The sequence below is a fragment of the Pseudorca crassidens genome, chromosome 15 (genome assembly GCF_039906515.1).
Source record: "Pseudorca crassidens isolate mPseCra1 chromosome 15, mPseCra1.hap1, whole genome shotgun sequence".
Classification (NCBI taxonomy): domain Eukaryota; kingdom Metazoa; phylum Chordata; class Mammalia; order Artiodactyla; family Delphinidae; genus Pseudorca; species Pseudorca crassidens.
In genome coordinates, this window is record NC_090310.1 from 45,274,140 (window position 1) to 45,295,645 (window position 21,506).

A 21,506-nucleotide genomic window follows, 5' to 3' on the forward strand; every position below is an offset into this window, starting at 1 on the left:
GGTTCAAGACTTCAGTGAAGGAAGTAACTGCAGATGTGGTGGAAATAGCAAGGGAGCTAGAAGTGGAGCCTGAAGATGTGACTGAATTGCTGCAATCTCATGAAAAAACTTTAATGGATGTGGAGTTGCTTCTTATGGATGAGCAAAGAAAGTGGTTCCTTGAGATGGAATCTGCTCCTGGTGAGGATGCTGTGAAGATTGTTGAAATGACAACAAAGGACTTAGAATATTACATAAACTTGGTTCATAAAGCAGGGTTTGAGAGGATTGACTCCAATTTGAGTCTGTGGTTTAAATGCTATCAAATAGCATTGCATGCTACAGAGAAATTGTTCAGGAAAGGAAGGGTCAATTGGCAAGGTAAACTTCACTGTTGTCTTATATTAAGAAATTGCCGTAGCCACTGCAGTCAGCAGTCATCAGCATTGAGGCAAGACCCTCCACCAGCAGAAAGATTACCACTTGCTGAAGGCTCAGATGATGGTTAGCAGTTTTTAGCAATAAAGTATTTTAAAATTAAGGTACGTACCTTGTTTTTTTAGACATAATGCTATTGAACATTTTAAACGTAACTTTGATACGCTCTGAGAAACAACAGAATTCGTGTGACTCATTGTGTTGTGATATTCGCTTTATTGCTGTGGTCTGGACCCAACCTGCAGCGTGTCCAAGGTCCGCCTGTATATTTGGGTTGAGGCTCTCTCCATGAGCCCTGGCTTACCTTAGTGGAAAATGGTATTTAGGTACTATAATTTGGCCATAAGATTCTAGGCCTTTTCAGAGGACAAAGCTAGGGAGTACTTTTTTTTTTCAATTTCAGATAAAGTTCATGTTAGCATTTCCCACTTAGATTCAGGACTACAGAGGTTTTACCTAGCCTCAGCAATCTGTGAAAGAAAAATTCAGCTGAGTGAATTTGAAGATCTAATTGGCTTTATTCAGTGATTCATGAATCTGACAGCATCCCACCTAGAAAGTTGAAAGGCCTTGCCAGGAGCTGTGCAAAATAGAAGGCTTTTACGGGCAGAAGGAGGGTGTGATAAGGAAGTTAAAAAAGTGGATTATTTCAGGCAAAGTCAGCTTCCCTTGGAGACAGCAGGGGGGTCTTACCAGGCAAGTTACCATATTAGTGTAGACCAGGAAATTCCAGACTGATTGGTTCAAGATTTACTCCTGGGAGAGGCTGAAACTACATTAAGTAAGGTGTTAAATCTTGGTGGGGCTTAGCATAAGTGACTGCATTTTGGCCCTATAGTTTCTTTTCTTTTCTTTTTTTTTTTTTTTTTTGCGGTACGCGGGCCTCTCACCGCTGTGGCCTCTCCCGTTGCGGAGAACGGGCTCTGGACGCGCAGGCTCAGCGGCCATGGCTCACGGGCCCAGCCTCTCCGCGGCACGTGGGATCCCCCCGGACCGGGGCACGAACCCGCGTCCTCTGCAACGGCGGACTCTCAACCACTGCACCACCAGGGAAGGCCCCCTATAGTTTCTTTTTAACAAATCTAATGTTTGTATCTCCTTTCAACCAAAATCTTTGGTCCTCAGCGGCAGCAACATAATTACTCATGTATTATCCCACAATACACAAACAGAAATCCCAGGATAACTACACTTATCACCAAAAATATGATTCCTGAACCCACAATATCTTTGCTCTGTAGTTCTTTTTCTCCTTAGGCTAGATTCGCCCGCCTAAGGAATTAGCACATGAGGTCTTTTCTCACCATGCGACACACAGGTTCATTTACTTCAACTTACTTTTGTGTTTTAGGTTATTTAATAAAAATAATTTTGTTTTATTTTTGTGTAACTTATTTTCATCATTCTAAAGATGATCTATATAGATCAAGGTGTTTTTCTAGAAATCTAGCTTCTCTCCCTGTCTCTTCCACTTCATCTTCTTTCTCCATAGGTAACCTTTCGAAAAATAAATACACTATCCTTTTTATCTTTAAATACAAGTAGCATCCCGTGTATACTTTTCTCCACCTCACATTTCCCACTTAACGAACCCTGGCCTCCGTCCACAGCAGTACATAGAGACCTTCCTCATTCCTTTGCCAGGGACATCCCACTCCATTGTGTGGGTGTAGTCTCATTTCTTTCAGAGAACTGTACTTTTTAGGATTTCTCTTAACTTCCTGTTCTGGTGTCTTCTAGGAATTACATTTTCTGGATGGGTATAGAAAGGAGGTGGGGGGAGGGGACAGTGCCCTGGCTGCTTCTAGAAGCAGCACCTGGTTGTGAGCACTACTCCTGTTTCTTCTTAGTTCTCATCCTGGATGGAGGGATATGGTGACTTTCTTCTGTACCGGGTGGGTGGGGCTTCTCTTTTTTCCGAGTCACACAATGTCCCTGGTTTCTGTCATTTCACATAGACTCCTTTTGACTCACAGGTAGAAGTTCTTCCAGGGTTCGCCAACACAGTATTTTCAGTCTTAAGTTTTTGATGGTGGCATCTGTTTTGTGCGTCCTCAAGTTTACGTTCGTAAGGTTTCAGGACGGGGGTGTATCAGAGATTGCGCTTCACGTGCCATTTAAAAACAAACTGCCATATGTAAAAAGTAAATACAACAAATATTGTAAAAACAGTCTTTTCTCTCCTAACCAACGCTGAATTATTTGTGTTGCAGGGAAAAGGACTTGGAAGCCAAATTCATTATTCAAATGGAGAAAAGCAAAACAACAATCACAAACTTAAAGGCAAGTAGCGGCCTGGGCTGGCTCCAGTTCTGTGAGTTGTGTGTTTGTTTCCGCGTCCAACGGCTTGTGGGTAAATACAACACATCTGCTGTTTCCACAGCCCTCCTTTCTCTGTTCAGTCCACCACGTCAGCTTGCACTTGGCTTGGGCTTGGTCACAAAGCAAAAGGGTTGATGCTTTGTCTCCTGTCCCGTCCCTGGTTTCGCTGACCTGGGAGCCGGGCCTGAGCCGCAGCTCTGGGAGGTGACCTCATGGGTTTAGCCCTGACCCAGGCATTTCTGTCCTGTATCCTGCGGTGGATCCTTAGCCTGGCACTTGGCTCATTGTGAATTATTAAAGAAGCTTTGGCCCTAGATTTGTTTTCATTTTTAATGAAAATAATTTTGTAAACTTTGCAAGAGAAGCTGGTATTATTATTCAAAACTCAGAGGATGAAAAATTTAAAAAACTGAATTTTTTTCTGGAAAAAAGAAAATTGAAAAAAAAAGTCCCAGAATTTTCTGAGATGGTGAGTTCTTTTTGTACTTAAAGTATCCTGTTTTTCTTTCTTTGGTTAGTGAATTTGTTAAGGACCTTGAACACTTTTCACTTAGGGGAAAAATAAGTGTGTAAAATCAATAATAAAGAAATCATGTGCCTTATGAACCCAACCCCATCCTCCTCCGATAGTTGTCATTAGCTCACAGGTTTGGGTTTCAGAGGCCTGGTGCCCCACGGCCAAGTGCAGATCAGTCTCTGGTTGGATTTCTGTTAATTCGTGGCTCAAGGGACTGGACGCTTTGAAATCCAGTTTCAAAGTCGTGCAACTTGATCCCCAGTGATAGAAGCTGGGGAATGTGCCCATCTTCGCATGGGCCGTGCTCTGGGCATTTCGAGAGGCCTCCTCTGAGGCTCTGGTGCCCCTTGGCCTGAGGCATTCTCCAGTGGAATGTCTTTCTTTCTCCGCTGCCCGCAGTTCTACCTTCTGGCTCTGCTTGGCCCGCACCTGGCTTTCCCTCCTTTGACCTCCCACATCTTCTCACGGTCACTTGTTCTTTCTCTGCTGTTGGTTACCTCTGCTTCGTATACCTTTGTGTGCTCACAGTGCTGCGGTCAAAGTCATTCAAACATCATATTTACCGGAACGGAGTGGAGAGACCCATGGCCTTGGATGAATCTCCTTCCTTTGTGTGTTATGGAATCTGTTTTCCTTGATTACTCTGTTGCTTTTTGAGTTTTACAAAACATTGCCTTGTCTGATATAACCAGAATAGATGCCTGGATTTTTAAACATTTTAATAATAAGAACCTTAAACAATTTTCTTTTTTTATAGTATGTAGACTATAGTATCTGAATTATGTTGGAAAATAGGATGCCCATTACATTTACTCCGCATATGTCCAGGGAGCTGTGTGAGGCCTTGGTGGCATATGAAGATTTTTAAACATGGTTTTTGCTTCAATTTTGGTACATAGCAAGGTAGACAAGATGTACGCAAACATACACAATAGACTCCTAACACGATGTGTCCTGGGAGAGTCGTCTCTCAGAGGTGGGAGAATTACTTCTGGATGCAGTGCCCAAGGGGAGCTTTGTGGAAGAGGAGGCCTCTGACCTGCAGTTTTCAGTGGGGCCACAGGATCACACAACTGCTTTCACACTGTCATCTCTGTGAACAGCACCCTGTGGAGTTGTGCAGACTCCAGCAATAAAAAGCATTGAAGTCAGAAAAACATAGCGTCTGGCTGGAGTGTCAGGTTCATATAAGGTAATCATGATAAAAAGTCCAGAAAAGTAGCCTTGGGTCATATCGTAGGAGCCTGAATTGCTGGGAGGAGTTGAGGTTTGCTTGCTTGTTCATTCATTCCTGCATTCATTCAGGAGGTGAGGAATTAAATGGATTTGAGTCAGGGTATAAATAATGGAAAATGGTGATCGTTTGTGTGCTTTTTATGAAGTTTTTTTCTTGAATTGGACAGATTACTTGTTTGCTGACAGTGCTCTTCACATTATTATTATTTTCCTCTTACATTGTTGTTATTATTGTCATAATCATCTCTTTCTAGATACCAGAAGGAGGGACTGGAGACTCAGGAAGAGAACGGACCAAGACCTTCACCTATGACTTTTCTTTTTATTCTGCTGATACACAAAGTCCAGATTATGTTTCACAAGAAATGGTATGGTATTTTCAAAATCTCTGTTTTGGTTTATTTTCATATTGAGAAAAATATGCCTACCCTAAAATTCTTTAAAACATCTTGCTAATTTTTTTCTGAATATGATTTATGTAAAATTAGCCTTTGCTAACTTAGCTTTTTGCTTATTATATAGCACCATTTATCTTAAGCCTGAGATGAATTCCATCCCCAAAAGGTTGATTTTTTTTTTTTTTTTTTAACTTCTGAGCGTGGTGATCATAATTTTTGTTTCAAAACTTGGCAGTGATTACTGTTTTAAAGGAGCTTTGCAAGTAAAGCATTTTTCGGGGGGACATTTACAGGCATACTTCATTTTACTGTGCTCGATGTTAACGCTTTTTTGCAAATTGAAGGTCGAGGCAATCCCGTGTCGAGTCTGTTGGCGCCATTTTTCCAACAGCATTTGTTCACTTCGTGTTTCTGTGTCACATTTTGGTAATTCTCGCAATATTTCAAACTCTTTCATTAGTAGTATGTTCGATCAATGATCTACCATGTTACTGTTGCAAAAAGATTACGACTTGTTGAAGGCTCAGATGATGGTTAGCATTTTTTAGCAAGTAAGTATTTTTTAATTAAGGTATGTATGTTATTTTTTAGACAAAATGCTGCTACACACTTAATAGACTACAGTATCGTATAAACATAACTTTTATTTGCACAGGGAACCAAAACATTTGTGTGCCTCGCTTTATTGCTGTGGTCTGAACTGAATCCGCAGGAGCTCTGATGTCTGCCTGTGTGTACTGCTAAGCCTGGCACATAACTCAGTTGGCCTTGAGTCCTGCTGCGATGCAGAGCTTTAGGAGGTATACTTCACACCCAAGTCACATTCCCCCTGCTTGGATGGATCATTGTAGGTTCTAGAAAGAAAGATTCTAGAAAGCAAGATCGTTTTGTTCAGAATCTTTCTAGAACCTAGAGTGAAGCTGGAATTTGTCCAGGAAACCTGTGCTGTAGGCTTTTGTGATCTGAAATGTAGACATGACATGGGCAGATAAGAACAGACCTGAAGATCCTCCCAGGGGACCGTCGCTTGATGGTGTGTCATGTGACCAGAAGGACTAGTGTATTTCCCTGGGTGGGGCAAGCAGGGTGTTGGAGCAGAGCGGGGTTCTGGTGAAACACGGTGTGGGGTAGGGGGGAGAGCATGCCCGCATGGCGGGGCTTCTCCCTGGCTTGTTAACAGCTCCTTAAGAGGCATGGCTTCAGGTCTCCAGGTCTTAAAGCGAACGTGAATTCCTGTCCTGCCCGCCCAGGCTTGTGACCCACGCGATGGCATCTTGAAGTGGTATCCTGGTGTAGGTTCTTGTAACTTGGTGTGTCCACGTATTACAATCTCAGCGTTGCCTGGGAAAGTGTTAGAAATGCAGAATTTCAGGAACTACTCCAGACCTACTGAATCAAACTGCATTTTTCAGCAAGATCCCCAGGTGAGTTGCACGATCCTTAGCATTTGAGAAATGTAGTTGGTTTAGGAATGGTTTGTGGAGGAGGCTGGCTTCCTGAGGCGATGTAAGTGTTGGGAGTTCAGATTGGCTGTGAACGTGGAGAAGTTGTTCCAAGGAGAGGGCTGGAGTGATAGTATCTACAAGTTGTTGATTCAGTATTGGGGAAACATAGGAAGGACAACAGCAGTAGGAATGGGGGCCATGAGGAGAGATGGGGTGCTGGGCATGAGAGAGGGGCCGGGAGAGGAAAGGTGAACTAATGCTGCTGGAGTTTGCAGGGGAATCAGAAACGCTGCTTGGTGCTCAGGGGTGCTGCCTCGTTTAATCCTCACAAGAACCAAATGAGGTCGACTTTAGCTCCATTTTTCTTTGTCAAGGAGACTCAGCTTAAATAACCTTCTCAAGTCTGTAGGTCTAATCGACTGAATAGTAGCAGAGTTGAGATCCTGGGGCTGATGTATACGGCGGTGTAGATACCCCTGGAAGGTCTTAAGGGTTTAAGGATTGGTGTGTTCTCAGTGACAGGTGGACAGGGCAGCCCTGTTGAATGAATAAATGGATGAGCGAGTGAGCGAAGATGACTTTGGTCCTGAGGCACGTGGATCAGTCAGTGTTGGTAGCTAGGAGTCTGGTGAGGAACAGAATGTTGCAGCTAGTGGAATCCAGATTTTGGCTTTCAGGTAGGAATGCAAATGAAGTGGCTGGTACGAGGGAGTTTAAGGGAAAAGCTGGTTCATTACATGATCCTCAGAACATCTTCATTAGAGGATGAATGAGGGCCATGAAGGTTTCCCTCCTAAGTTACCCAGCGAGCGGCTGCATTTTCCCCCCTGTTTAACCTGGATTTGAGGCCTTTTGGGGACAGGGGCTGTGCCGAGGGAAAGCCCAGGGACGGGAGTGGTGGCGTGGACAGCAGGGCCTGGCTCCCTGGAGATGCTCAGCAGGCGTTTGTTGACTGAGAGGCCTCGTCTACGGGTGGGTAGTTCATTTATGGAACAGGTCACATATCCTGGGTTCAGTGAGAGTCAAGGTCAGGGAAGCAGTAACACGTTTAGCTCTTTTTTTTTTTTTTTTTTGTGGTACGCGGACCTCTCACCGCTGTGGCCTCTCCCGCTGCAGAGCACAGCCTCCGGACGCGCAGGCTCAGCGGCCATGGCTCACGGGCCCAGCCGCTCCGCGGCACATGGGATCCTCCCAGACCGGGGCACGAACCCGTGTCCCCTGCATCGGCAGGCGGACTCTCAACCACTGCGCCACCAGGGAAGCCCACGTTTAGCTCTTTTGGGAGTTAAAAATAGCTGCCCAGAGTTTAAAAATAGTTTGAGAAGGAAAAGAGTTTTCAGCTGCGGAGGAGAATTTCCACTGCAGGTGTCTGCGCTTCAGAGGTTTTGGCTCCTTTACTCTGGAACCCAAAGTCAAGGAACAGTCTCAGGTTATTGATATCGTACATTCAGTTCAAAACTGAAAAAGCCTTTGAGATATGTTAGTAAACACTGCTTTCTAGCAGAACCACGTGTTAATAAAACCAGCAGAGATCCAGGAACACTCCTAGTGGTTTTTTCCCCCTCTTTTCCAGTTTTATTGAGAAATAATTGAAATACACCTCTGTATAAGTCTAAGGTGTACAGCATGAGGGTTCGCTTTACGTATCTCGTGAAACAATTATCGCAGTAGGTTTAATTAATAACCATCCTCTCATATAGACACAATAAAAAGAAAAGGAAAAAAAAATTCCTCCTTGTGATGAGAACTCTTAGGATCTACTCTCATAACAACTTTCCTGTGTATCATGCAGCAGTGTGAACTGTAGTCATCATTGTTGTATATTATATTCCTAGCGCTTATTTCTCCTGTAACTGTAAGTTTGTACCTCTTGACCGCCTTCTTCCAAGTCTCCCTCCCCCAGCCTCCCGCCTCTGGTAACCACAAATCCGATCTCTTTTTCTGTGAGTTTGGCATTTTTGGGAAGACACCTATTTTTTAGACACTCTGTTAAAGAGAAGGTAATCTTCCTCATCTCTAATAGCTGGTGTTGTATCGACTGAAGTTTTCATGCTGCTGGATCCTGCACAGGAACTGAGCCGACAGTTCTCACCCCTGCTGTAAATGGGAAGATGCAGGCTTAGTGTGATGTCGGCCCTTGTCTTTTTCTTCTTTTTAAAAATCATTTAAATGAAGAGGCATCTTGAGACAATATATCATGCCCATTACTATAGCACAAGTCAAGTTTCCCATAATGTTAAACAAATTCCAAATAAGATGACGGTTCCTATTTCTTCCTTCCAAATTAATGTTAGATTTAGAAAAAAAATCAGTGAGCCATTTAAGTCCATACTCGTGTCAATTAAAGACCATTAAGTAAGGTCTAATTTTCTTAATTGTTCTCCAGACTACAAAGGGAGGCTTTGATCTCGCACTGCCTGTTCCTTGATTCGACTCCGGAGAAACCTGAAACCTAAAATTTCCCAGTTGACAGCTGGATGGAGAGTCTTTTGTTTTCACAGCGCCCTCTTGTGGGCACTTCCCCTCAAGCGAGGCCCTGCGATGCCTCCCTTTGCTCTGTAAGTCAGCGCTGTAGCCTCTCAGACAAGCAGCGAAGTGGCTCTCGGGGACCCTGGCCAGGAGGGCAGGACGTCAGCCGGTCGAGCAGCCCCTTCCTTCCCCACCTCGGTTTGGTAGACGATGGTAAATCAGTCCTTGGTGGGAGCTGCAGTGGGGTAGCCGGTTTTCCCTGCTGGGAACCCCGTAGGTGTGGGCACCGTCCTGCTGCATCTCTGGGTCCCCAACCGACTTGAAGCTGGGACCAAGCCAGGCCTGGGTCTCAGCGCCTCCGGACCTGCATTTTCTAGGCCTGTCGTGCGGTCACGTCCACCAGTGCCAGGCCCCCCGCCCCCTCCGGGGCCCCCTGAGTCTGGAGGAACTCCAGCTGAGTTAGCTTTCTGGAGACTAAATGAGGAGTAAAGTAGCAGGTGTGGATTTTAACCCTGGGGAAGAGTTCCATTTTGAAAACTGTGGGGTTTGGTTTAAATATGATATTTTCCATGACTGTTTTAGCCTCAGACAAAAGTATGAGAGAAGAGCCTTCCTTTATTCTTCCAGAAGCTTTTGGAAGGCTCTTCTTTCTCTCCAGTGGCACTCTGTGAAGTGGTTAAAAGTGACATCTGCCTTTTGGTTTTTGTCTAATCAGAAAAGCATTAAAGAAATATTTAGTTTTCCTCCTACTCCATATATAGTGGTGAACATGAACCTCAGATGGTTAGTCTGGAGCCCAGAGTCCCCCTGGGATTCCTGGTTCTGCTTCTTCACAGAGGGGTGTGTGTGTGTCTGTGTGTGTGTGTGGGTCTGTCGGGGGAGGCCCTTCCACGTAGGGTTGGGGCTTCCAGATTGATGTCGAGAGCGTGGGAAGAGGACTCGGCGTCTACTCCTGTAGAAGCGCAGGCTTTGGCTTCAGGGAGGCCGGGTGCAGATCCCACTCTGCCGCCCTCTGTGTGCCCAGTGACCTAACCTCTCCCCCTGGACAGTGGATCTAGGACACTACTCGCCCCGAGGACCGATCACAGACACGGTGTGAGCTGCTCTAGTTGAAGGTTGAGTTAGTCATCTGAATGTGGGAAAAGGATCAGAAAATATCAGCTCGTAAAGCTGAAACGGATGAAACTTAACTCAGAATGAAGGAGAGTAATGAGAGGGTCCTCTGTGGAAGCGGCTGGGTTGGAAGGATAGTCTGTACGTCTTTGACGCCACCGAGGAGACGAAGTCTAAACAAGATGGCAGGAAGACGATGCCTGGGGCGTCCTTGACTGACAAGCTGTGTTGGTAGCAAGGATGTCTGTATGGGGAGGGGAGAGCACGAGGGCCAGTGGTTGTCAGCCCCGTCCCAGGGTGGTATCTGGCTGGAGGGCCCAGATCCCTATGGGGAGACGATGGTGTGTCTTGAGCTGGGCTCACCCGGCATCACTAACGGAGACTGAACCCTCCCGAGGGGCTGGTGAGGCTCCCGCCCTGGCCTTTGCGGGGGGACCCCACACCTTTTCCTGGCTCTGACTGAGAACCTGATCGTATTCCCTCTCCGGTGTCTCTTCAGCTGCTGATGTGCCTTGTTTTTGAAGCAGGGAGGTGTTCTGTGTGCGCTTTGTGTCCTGGTCTCCCCTGCAGGGAGGGGACGGGGTCCAGTGTGAAGGCAGGAGTGGGTTAGAAAGCTTTGGCTGGTCCCCACCCCAGCTGGGTGTAAGGAGGATGACCAGGCGTCTTGATTTGCTTCTTTTACATCGATTGTGTGGGTCAAGTATTTGTCCTTCACCCCCCTTCCATTCCCCAAAGCATCCTAGTGCAGTTGTGTGGTGCGGTGGACGTGAACTCAGGCCACCGTAAGTGCCAACCCAGGCCCTACACAGCTCGTCTTCCTGCCCTCTCCATCCTGGGCAAATGTCCAAATAGGAAAATGCACTGGATTCTGACTCGGGAGAGCCTGGCATCCCAGCCTCATCTGCACCCACTCATCACTCAGCTCTGTGAGAGCCTCCGGAGACTTTGATGAATGGCCGTTTCCTTAAAATGATGACATTGATTTGACATGGTTTTTGGGCCGTAACTTTCTGGCTGCTGTGACATTGAATACTTAGTTTCTGGAAGGTCTGGTAGCATGAATCACTTTATAAGTTTATTTAATTCTGAAATGGTAAATCATGACGCTTTAAAATCGTCTTTGTTTCTAGATATGACGTCACTTTGCCTTGTTTACCTTTTTCTGTTTCAGGAATTTTTTGTTAACTTAAGTGGGAAAAAGGATGGGGTTGCTTTCTGCTTCATTAAATCAAATGAAGGAAATCAGAAAAGTTTCCTTTTGATTAAAAACGGGGGTATACACTTGTTCTGTTGTTAACAGCTCTGTAGTGCTTTATGTACATGGTGTAATCCTTATGAAAGTAGGATTCAAGAGTACTGTCAACACTGAAGGAGTTTTTATTAAAATCCATGGTAACTGTATCTTTTGTGGTTTTTTTTTTTTTTTTTTCTTCTTTCAGGTTTTCAAAACCCTTGGCACGGATGTCGTGAAGTCTGCATTTGAAGGTTATAACGCATGTGTCTTTGCATACGGGCAGACGGGATCAGGAAAGTCATACACTATGATGGGAGACTCTGTACGTTGTTTACACTGTGTGGGAAGAAAATTTCTCATTATCTCTCTTTGGACTGATAAAAGTATCTCTTATCTACGTGGTCTGTACTAACTTGCTTTTCATGTTCTGATCATTCTTTAGCAATAAGGTAAAACTCAGTAATAAGTTGGACGAAATTTCCTTTGAGAGATTTTAAATTAGAAATAGTTTTAAGTTTATAAGCATGAATAATGGATGGGAGTCTCAGTTCATTTTCTGTTTCTAAAGGCTTTATAATCTTATCAAAAAAGTATGCTGGGCCTACAAGTAATTTATTCTTCTTTTCTGCCAGCCCAACAGTTTGAATAAAATTATTGAACGCTGTTCTATTTAAAATTATTCAAAACATTTTTCCCCAAGAAAAATGTAAAAAAAAGTCTCTTTGGTGGAAAGGTACTACATAAATCCAGTGAATACATAAAAAATGTTGGAATTATACAGGTTATGTAGAGTCCACATAGCTATAAATATAGTATGTGGAGTCTAGTAGTTATGCCGTATAAATTAAGAACCTTAAAGTTATACTTGCCCCAAAATATGGCAGAGGAAGAACTAGACGTGATTGTAGGAATTTATCCCATTCTGTGTTTTCTCCAGACCTGGATAGTGCTTGTGTGTTTTACTTTTCTCATGTCGTGGTTTTGAAAACTGTTCACTGAGTCTGAGAGGCGCCAGCCTGTTCTAGATGTGGGGGGACTAGCAGAGGATGGCTGGGTTTCCTGCTGACAGGCTCGGTGGTGCCTTGAATGCTACAGGCTCGATGGTTAGTGGAAGAAGTAATGCATTAAAGGAGGACAGGTCTTTCCAGATGTAAGCCTTTGAGCGCATGTCTCCTGGCTTCTTAAATCCAGGCATTTTCTTTCCAGGAGAAGAAAATATACGCTGGGCAGTGAATCTTCAATGCTGAGAAGTAGGGAAGAATAAGAGAAGAACAGACAATTTCAAGAGTTTCACATTTCCTTTTACCATTACTTCTCTCTTCCTACTTTCCTACTGTGGCTTTGGAGAAAAAAGCCTTCTCTAAAAATGAAATTTACATGTTGATTCCCTCTTAGCTAGTTTATGTAAGTTCAACAAAGCACTCATAAGTTACAGCTGTTTTTCTCTGACCTTACAGTTGAGTACCATTTGGGTATTCTTTTTTATTTTATTTTTTAAAGTAAGAAGAAAAAATGTGGTGAAAGGCCCAATTTTTCGTTATAAGAATTGATACTGATTTAATGGTATCAAGGAAAAAAATTCTCCTAAACCTGTGATGATATATATATATTTATTTTGGGGATGGGAGATTGGGTGAAAGTAGTGAGGGATTTCAGAAGAAGACACTGAAGCCCTAAAGTCTGGCTTTCTAACGAGAACATTTTTACCTCGTCTTTGGTACCGTTCTGAAGCTCGTCAGCGTGTCAGTGCCGACCGAAACGTGACTATTTGAAAGCTGGAGAATAAGTCGTCTTATGTTTGCAAGCCATGATTTAGCTGATGAACAGCTGATAACTGTATATTATCATGGTCCCAGCAGGTAGAAATTCGAAAACTCAATCCTCTCATTTCAGAGAGTAGGAAGCAGCCCTGCAGGGGATGAGTGCTGCGCCCTGGGCCCTGGGCCGGGCCTGCAGGCCCCTGGAGTCTGAGTCCACCCCAGCCAATTACAGATGCAATCGTCGGTTGCTTTTATTTCAAGTGACAGCTGAGGCGTCCCTCCTTCCCACTGCAGGGCGATTCTGGCTTAATACCCCGGATCTGCGAAGGGCTCTTCAGTCGGATAAATGAAACCACCAGATGGGATGAGGCATCTTTTCGAACTGAAGTCAGGTAGGGCCCATGGCCTGAGTAACTGAGTGTGAGCTTGATTTAAGGCACAAGGAGTGGATAAAGCCTTTGGATTCCTTAGGGGAGAGTCTGCCTCTCCCCCTCCTGTGCTGTGCCGGTTGGAAGGCAAGCTTAAAGCACATACATGTTCAGTGACTTCCTTGGGTACCATTTGGATTGGGGTTTGGGAGGCTGGTAGAGGCAACCCGCCTTGGTCGGAAACTAACGAAGGATGCTCATCTCAAATGGAGTGAGCTTTCGACTTTTCAGTGTATACCCACTTGCCTTATTCTTTTATTTGAATAGGATTTGTGTTATTCTTTATGTTGGTAGGATCACTATAAATCTATTATTTAAATAGATCTGGGTGGTTGAGGTGTTTTTTCCTCCTTGAACTTAAACCTGTGTGGGGAGGCAGTTTCGTCAGTGGTTTGGGGGCAGACGTGGCAATCAAGGGTTCTCCTGGCTGCCTGACCCCGCAGAGGCTGTGAGGCCTTGGATAGGTTGTTTAAATCACCCTGAGCCTCTATTGCCTAAAATGGAGATAATAGTAGTACCTACCTCTGGGCTATTGTAGGGATTAAATGAAATAATCCACGTAAAGTGCTGTACCTGATACATGGTTACCACCCATAAATGCATGTTGCTGCTGTTATTGTTGTTGTTATTAATGTCTGAAATCATCTTACTGAATTCAACTCTATTTGAAATTTTTAGCTACTTAGAAATTTATAATGAACGTGTGAGAGATCTACTTAGACGGAAGTCATCCAAAACCTTCAATTTAAGAGTCCGTGAGCATCCAAAAGAAGGACCTTATGTTGAGGGTAAGAGTGAATGTTCTCACAGCCCTATTCTTGGGAATTTTTGTAAAAATAATAGTTTCAGAGAAAAAAAATGTAGGATAATGGCGAGATTTTAAAAATTTATTTTTGGAATCATTATAGTAAAAATTGCACGTGCTGTCACTGCACGATGTTCATTTAATGCGTTTATACTTCACTGGGCATTTGGTGATTTTGTGGGGCTTGCCAATAGATTTCCTCTGGCTTTAAGAACTCCAGGAACTTGTTTTTTCCAAGTTCCCAGGCAAGATAAGCAACCCTACAGCCTGTCTCTTTAAATGGCCTTGCATTTTAGCAGTGTGTTTTTACTGACCTTAATGGTAACATGATTATAGGGCGACTCTGAGACCTTTCGCCTTTGGGAAGCTTGTTTGCAGGTTCCTGTGCTGTGTTCTCGGCCTTTGTATTGTGCTACACTAGTTGTGTCACGGTCCTTTGTGAGGAATGTCTCAGGGAATGACGGGTGAAGGGCTGGCCCTTGCGAATTATTTAAAAAATAGGCTGGCTTGAAGGCTGTCTTTGGAATAGAACAGTCAGCTCTACACACTTCCTCTGTATACGGCTGCTGAGTTAAGGCTGGCCTATAAGAATCGCACACAGATCGGCTTTCCTGTGGCTATTGTCGTTCCTGTGTGTCTCGCTGGAGGCAAGGCTGAGAACTGGTCATGGATTTAAAGATGTTCCTGTTTCCGTTGTCTTTTTTACCTGGTTATACCGGGTGCACCAACAGGTCCTCATCTGCATTTTAGTAAATTTTCAATTGAACTTTTGCTTTTTAATGCCCAAAGTGAAATGTGTAACTGTGTATTTGTTCTGTGGAGCGTGGGATAACTATTATTGTTAATAGTTTTTAGCCTAACTGTGCCTTCATGTTTTCCCTTTAACTGTCTTATCAGATGTTAAAACATATTACAAAGCTGGGTTTGCGAGGAGACAGAATAATCAAGCAGGGTGAAACATCCAGAATCTGGTGTAGATACTTAATGGGGATTTAGTTTCTAATGAATCTGCTATTCAAACATTGGGGGAATATGGGTTATTAAGCTCTCTAGGAAGAAAAAAAAGTAACTTGGTACTGGAGCTCAGTTTTTATACTAGGGTAAGTGGCAAATGGATCAAATATTTAAAAGTAAAAAGTGACATAATGACTGCAAGAAACCCTGGATTACTTTTTTTCCTAGAAATTTGGAGAAGGGAAGCCTTTAAAAATGTTTTACTTAAAATCCAGAAGCCATGAAATAAAAGTGTTAAATTTGAAATGGTGAAACAAAACAAAACAGAAAACCAGCTTTACACTTGGCAGAAACACCAGAAGCAAAGTAAAAAGACAGTTTACAATGTGGAGGCAATATTTTCAATTCAAGTGTCAGACAAAGGACTTGTTAAGTCTAATATATAAAGAGCTCCTATAACTTAATAAAGGCAGCTCCAAAACCAAGGAGAAAAATGAACAAAGGATGTGACTAGATTGTCCACAGAAATGGAAATACTGATGATTTTTAAATGGAGGAAAGAAGGCTCAGCCTCATAATCAGAGAAAAGCAAAATAAAAATTCTTCAAGCTAGCATCTGTTAACTGTCCCGGCAGATGTAAGGAACCTGGTAAGACAGTGTTGAGAGACAGTCTTATACCTTGTTACTGTTGGGTGTAAAGTGCCTTCTATGGAGGACAGTTTTGTGATATCCATCAAAATTTCAAATGTGCTTTCATCTAGCAATTCCACCTAAGAATTTATTTTGCAGAAATAGTCACACATATTCGTAAAAACCGAAATACAAGATTATTTGTAGCAGCGTTACTTGTGTTGGAAGCAAACTCAACAACCTCTATAGTCTCAATAGGAGACTGTTGGATACGGTACATGCATAGAATCGAATGCTATGCAGCCATAAAAATGAATGAATGGGGCTTCCCTGGTGGTGCAGTGGTTGAGAGTCCGCCTGCCGATGCAGGGGACACGGGTTCGTGCCCCGGTCCGGGAAGATCCCACATGCCGCAGAGCGGCTGGGCCCATGAGCCATGGCTGCTGAGCCTGTGCTCTGCAACGGGAGAGGCCACAACAGTGAGAGGCCCGTGTACTGCAAAAAAAAAAAAAAAAAAAAAAAAGAATGAATGAAGGATCACTTTAACTGATACAGAATATTCTTCAATGTATTATTACACAGAAAAAAGCAGGATGCGAAACAATGTGTATGGTATGCTACTATGTATAAAAGGGGAAAAAAAGATGGCTTAATAGATATGTAATTGCCTGTATACATATAGGTTATTTCTGGAAGGGTCTGGAGAAGCTAATAATGTTGGGTTGCCTGACAGAAGGGCAAGTTGGGGGTGGGTTATTGGATGGGGGAGGGGGAAGACCCTTTACACAGTCTACTTTTTGTAGCCCTTGATTTTAGAACCATATGAATGTTTCCCAACAAATGAATGGAAAGTTTCTTTAAAAGGGATTTAAAAGAATGTGTGTTTTGCATGGAGATAGTGTTTATATTTCCCTGGCTCTGATTAGTGCTCATGAGGTTGATGAAGATATCTCACAGGTGTCCTAAATACCATATGCGATAGGTATGCGTTATCAGGATTGTTGACCGATGCTCAGTGAGGTTAAGTGACTTGTTCACAACCGTGAAAGTCCACTAGTCAGCCGCAGAGCCTGGACTTGACCCCAGACAGCCCAGCTCCTGAGTCTGCGTTATAAACCACCACAGATTTGTACAGTCGTGTACTATTTCATAGAGGTACATTTCTTCTTCCATTTACTAGATACTGGGGAGATTTCTTCACCCCCCCGCCTTTTTTTTTTTTTTCCAGATTTATCCAAACATTTAGTACAGAATTACGGTGATGTCGAAGAGCTTATGGATGCAGGAAACATCAATCGGACCACTGCTGCCACAGGGATGAATGATGTCAGCAGCAGGTCTCACGCCATCTTCACCATCAACTTCACGCAGGTGAGGGCAGGTGTGTGTGTGTGTGTGTGTGTGTGTGTGTGTGTGTGTGTGTGTGTGTGTGTGTGTGTGTGTGTGTGTGTGTGTGTGTGTGTGTGTGTGTGTGTGTGTGTGTGTGTGTGTGTGTGTGTGTGTGTGTTGGGGGGGGTGCTGGCTCTGTCCCTGAGGGCTTTCCCTGCTGATTGGCACCAGCTGAGGACCGACCCGTGGTGAGCCAGGAGAAGCAGAGGTGGCCGACTGCCGTTTTCTTGTTCGTTAGACTTTAACGCGTGCTGTGTGCTGATTTCTCCGCGGTTACATTTGAAATGCAACCTGATGTATACCTGTAAGAAATATTTAGCAGGCTTCTGCCGTGTTCTAGACATTAAAAAACTTGCTTTGTGCTTAATTAAGTCAAAGTTTTCATCGTTGCCAGCTCTGTGGGAGATAACAGCGTTGCCAGTCAGAGCAGCTGGAGGCCAAGGTAACTCATCGCGGTCCATTATGGCTCTGGAACTCACCCGCAGCGCTGCTTGTGATTATTAGAGTGATATTAAAGGACAAGGGACGTCTTTAAGTGTTAATGTAGGAATTCATTATGATCTGGAGGTGGAGCGCATTTTGAACGTGTGTAAATGACTCAGGGCAAATACGTTAACACCGAGACCGGTGGACGGATGGACGTAAAGGTGTGGGGTCCTCTCAGTGCTTCGCACATGTTAGGAGTTTGGAGAGGACCTGGCCTGTATTAACCATTGAACACATCAGATAGAAAAACTTAACCTTTCATTAATGAGGAGGCTCAGAGAGCAAAGAAGATGAAAAAATTCTCTAGGGTCAGTCGGAACAGCTCCTGATAAATTCTCTACAAATTTACCTTTCTTTAGACCTTTTCTTTTGATTTACTGTAGTTTACTGGGTTTTTTTCTCCTGTTTTCTGGTTAATGTGGATTAGATGTGGCCGTCCCTAGTTTCTAAGAGGCTTGCTTTTCGATCACAATATGGTAATTTCTTTTTGGCGTTTTGGTTCAGACTGTAAAACGTAGGTTAAAAGTCTTTGGGAAAGTAAAATTTCGGTAGAATTCAGAATCAAGGAATACAGAATTTAAGATTTTCACTATTTTATAATTGTGAAACAAATCGAATTTTAACATCGAATAACGGTTGAGTGATCTTTCAGATAATTGTATTTATCATATTTTGGAAAGCCATTGTGCTTGTAATGTTGCAGATTTTGGATGAGAACAAAACTAATTATTTGTGTACTTACATTTTTCTTTGTGGAATGCCCCTCAGGGCCTAGTTTCCTCATCTGCCGTGGTCAGACTCAGCCCTTTTGAGAATGACAGTGATTTGGGTAATGGAATCCGCAGTTCTTCAGAAAGTTTAGGAATCACATATGGTAGGCTTCTATTGTATTCAATTTAATTTTTGTCATCAGGAAGAAGGCCAATGAAACAACAAAATTAAAAAAAAAAATCTACCCTGAGAGATCACAGTGAGGAGCGGAAAATAATTAGAATTTGTGTTATAAACACATAAAACATATAAAAAATGTTATATAAGCATATAAACATTGGGGCTCTTTATACCTCTTCCACTTTGCTTTTATATTTCACCACAGGCAAAATTTGATTCTGAAATGCCATGTGAAACCGTGAGTAAGATCCACTTAGTCGATCTTGCCGGAAGTGAGCGGGCAGATGCCACTGGTGCCACCGGGGTCCGGCTGAAGGAAGGGGGGAACATCAACAAATCCCTCGTGACTCTGGGAAATGTCATTTCTGCCTTAGGTGGGTTCATACTTGTCTGCTGCCTCTTCTCGTTCTTGGTGGTGTCATAGTAGCGCAGAGCACTTGGGTTTAATGTTTGTGTCACAAACCGGAGTAATAGCCTCAAGGTTTTTTGAAGCCGAATTAGAGAAAAAAATCTTTAATGATTGCCTTTAACTCCCCCCCCCCCTTTTGTTTTTCTCCTACAGCTGATTTATCTCAGGATGCAGCAAACCCTCTTGTAAAGAAGAAGCAAGTTTTTGTGCCTTACAGGGATTCTGTTTTGACTTGGTTGTTAAAAGATAGCCTTGGAGGAAACTCTAAAACTATCATGATTGCCAGTAAGAATTTTAAATTCTTTTTCTTCAGCGTACGGTGTTTCGTGTGAATTAACTGTAACTACTGAAGTTTAAAGTGTCTCATTAGGAAATAGCACCTTTGTATTAAAAAAAAAAAAAAAGTTTTTCTGTTCTAAAGAAAAGCACCTTCTGTGATCCAGTCTACAGTATTGTATTATTGACTCTTTTTCCCTCTTTCTGGTTACATTAACTTGCCATGTTCTTGGTTATGCAAGCCGACGTCCATGGGGAATGATTCTTAGCTTTGCTGAAAGAACAGGACAGAAACTTCTAACGCTGCTAACTCGTGGGAGAAAATCATTGTAGGGACATAGAGTAAAAATAACCCCACCTTTTTTTTTTCTATTTCAAAGCAGAAAATATGGAATTTAAAATTAAGAATCGAGAGGAAAAAGCCCAGTAAATCTAGCAAATAATAACAGTGATATATGTCTATCTTTTCACTAATTAACAGGAAGAAGCAGAAAAGATGAAAAAAATGTGCAAAGGGGAGGTAACTGTTGAGGAGAACTCAGAAATGCTTTTCCTCCTAACCGCGCCCCCATGTCCTTTCCATGTCCCCGTGTCTCCCTACACCCATGCCATGGAGTCCCTGTGGAGGCAAGGGCTCTACCTGGGGGTATGCACCCCAGACGTGGTTGTGTAGTCACTTAAGCCCTGAAGTTTGTTGGCATTGGGGTGTGATTGATTAACCAGAGCTTTAGGCAGAAAAGAATTAGCTGATCTACTGACTGTTTTCAAAAATCACAATGCTCTGGAGTTTTACAGGTGGTAGGTTTTGCCAGAACTTCTAAAAGGATTTAAATTTCTACTTTACATTGGAAGCGTACATAGTTTTGAAATCCTCTTCTTATATTTTCAACGGAGAAAACTCCCTAAGCTGCAGAGGAGATTTGGTTAGATGGCCGATTCTAAACTTAAAAAGAGCGAAATGGCATTTAATTTGGTATAGTGAGCACTTTTCCTATGAGTCCTAGATAATTTTTAATATTCATGACTGTGGCAATGAATATTTAGTCTATCCAATGACCTGGGGTTAATCTGACTTTTAAATTACAAACCAACTTTGTGTTAAATGAAACGGAGCGCCGGATAAATTACTTTTTGAATTCATTCTTCACAGCCATTTCACCTGCTGATGTCAATTACGGAGAAACCCTAAGTACCCTTCGCTATGCAAATAGAGCCAAAAACATCATCAACAAGCCTACAATTAATGAGGACGCCAACGTCAAGCTTATCCGTGAGCTGCGAGCTGAAATAGCCAGGCTGAAAATGCTGCTTGCTCAAGGGAATCAGGTTGGCTTTTTCTGAGACTTATGGGTAATTTTCTTTGAGTAATGGCACCAATTTCTAGATCTTAACGAGGCACTTATCTCCGTGGTTGTATTGATTTGAGTAAATAAGTGCTAAGTAAAGCTTTGAATGAGTTTGCCGGCCTTTCCTTTACAGCACGCTCCCGTTGGCCTTTGCATTCATTATGTGCTCCGTGTGTAAGATTTTATCCACTAAACCCAAAATGATTAACTATCTAATAGTTATCAATTACGGATGGAAATTTAGCATGCAATAGGATTAGCAGCATAATCTCCATTAGTGGAAGGAAATCGAGGGGCTTGAGTAATGTTTAAGATTCTACCCAAGCATTTTATGACTTGAAAGTGTATTTTAACAGAATGAAAAACTCGTTTGAGCACCTTCCTGAATCTCTGTTTTGTATCGCCCGTTATAGAAGTGGTTATGGTGATGCAGGGACACGTGTGACATCCCTGTGGCCTGGCTCAGGCGATTTCCCCGGGTCTTTGTTTGATTGTTGAAACTGCCTCACTTCAGGATCTCTTGGGGTTTTCGTGAAGGAGCCTTGCTTGTCCTTTTGTGTTTTTTACAGAAAACTTCCTTATAATCTGCATGGTGCACTTACCGAGCTGCATTCTGTGCTCATAGTGTGGTCCGTGCTGTTAGGTTTGGATACTGTAGTGAGAGAGAATCAAGGAGCACTTTTCATTTATTTATTTTTTAATTCTATTTATTTATTTATTTTTTCCCTGTTCAAACTTTATTCTTTTTCTTTTTCTTTTTTTTTTTTTTTGCGGTACGCGGGCCTTTCACTGTTGTGGCCTCTCCCGTTGTGGAGCACAGGCTCTGGACACGCAGACCCAGCGGCCATGGCTCACGGGCCTAGCTGCTCCGCAGCATGTGGGATCTTCCCGGACCGGGGCACGAACCCGTGTTCCCCGCATCGGCAGGCGGACTCTCAACCACTGCGCCACCAGGGAAGCCCTATTCTTTTTTTTTAAAT

The 21,506-nt window shown here is 43.2% G+C and overlaps 1 protein-coding gene across 4 annotated transcripts in view; it reads left to right on the forward strand.

The window, feature by feature from the left end:
- LOC137207503 (kinesin-like protein KIF16B) overlaps positions 1-21,506 on the forward strand; it is a 278,846-nt gene that overhangs the window by 29,391 nt on the left and 227,949 nt on the right. For all 4 annotated transcript variants that reach the window (XM_067707442.1, XM_067707444.1, XM_067707443.1 and 1 more), the window contains exons 2-10: positions 2,631-2,700; positions 4,747-4,860; positions 11,357-11,473; positions 13,206-13,303; positions 14,018-14,127; positions 16,958-17,100; positions 18,701-18,869; positions 19,058-19,189; positions 20,331-20,506. In XM_067707442.1, coding sequence (XP_067563543.1) covers positions 2,631-2,700; positions 4,747-4,860; positions 11,357-11,473; positions 13,206-13,303; positions 14,018-14,127; positions 16,958-17,100; positions 18,701-18,869; positions 19,058-19,189; positions 20,331-20,506 — 1,129 coding nt within the window. The remainder of the gene's footprint in view (positions 1-2,630; positions 2,701-4,746; positions 4,861-11,356; positions 11,474-13,205; positions 13,304-14,017; positions 14,128-16,957; positions 17,101-18,700; positions 18,870-19,057; positions 19,190-20,330; positions 20,507-21,506) is intronic.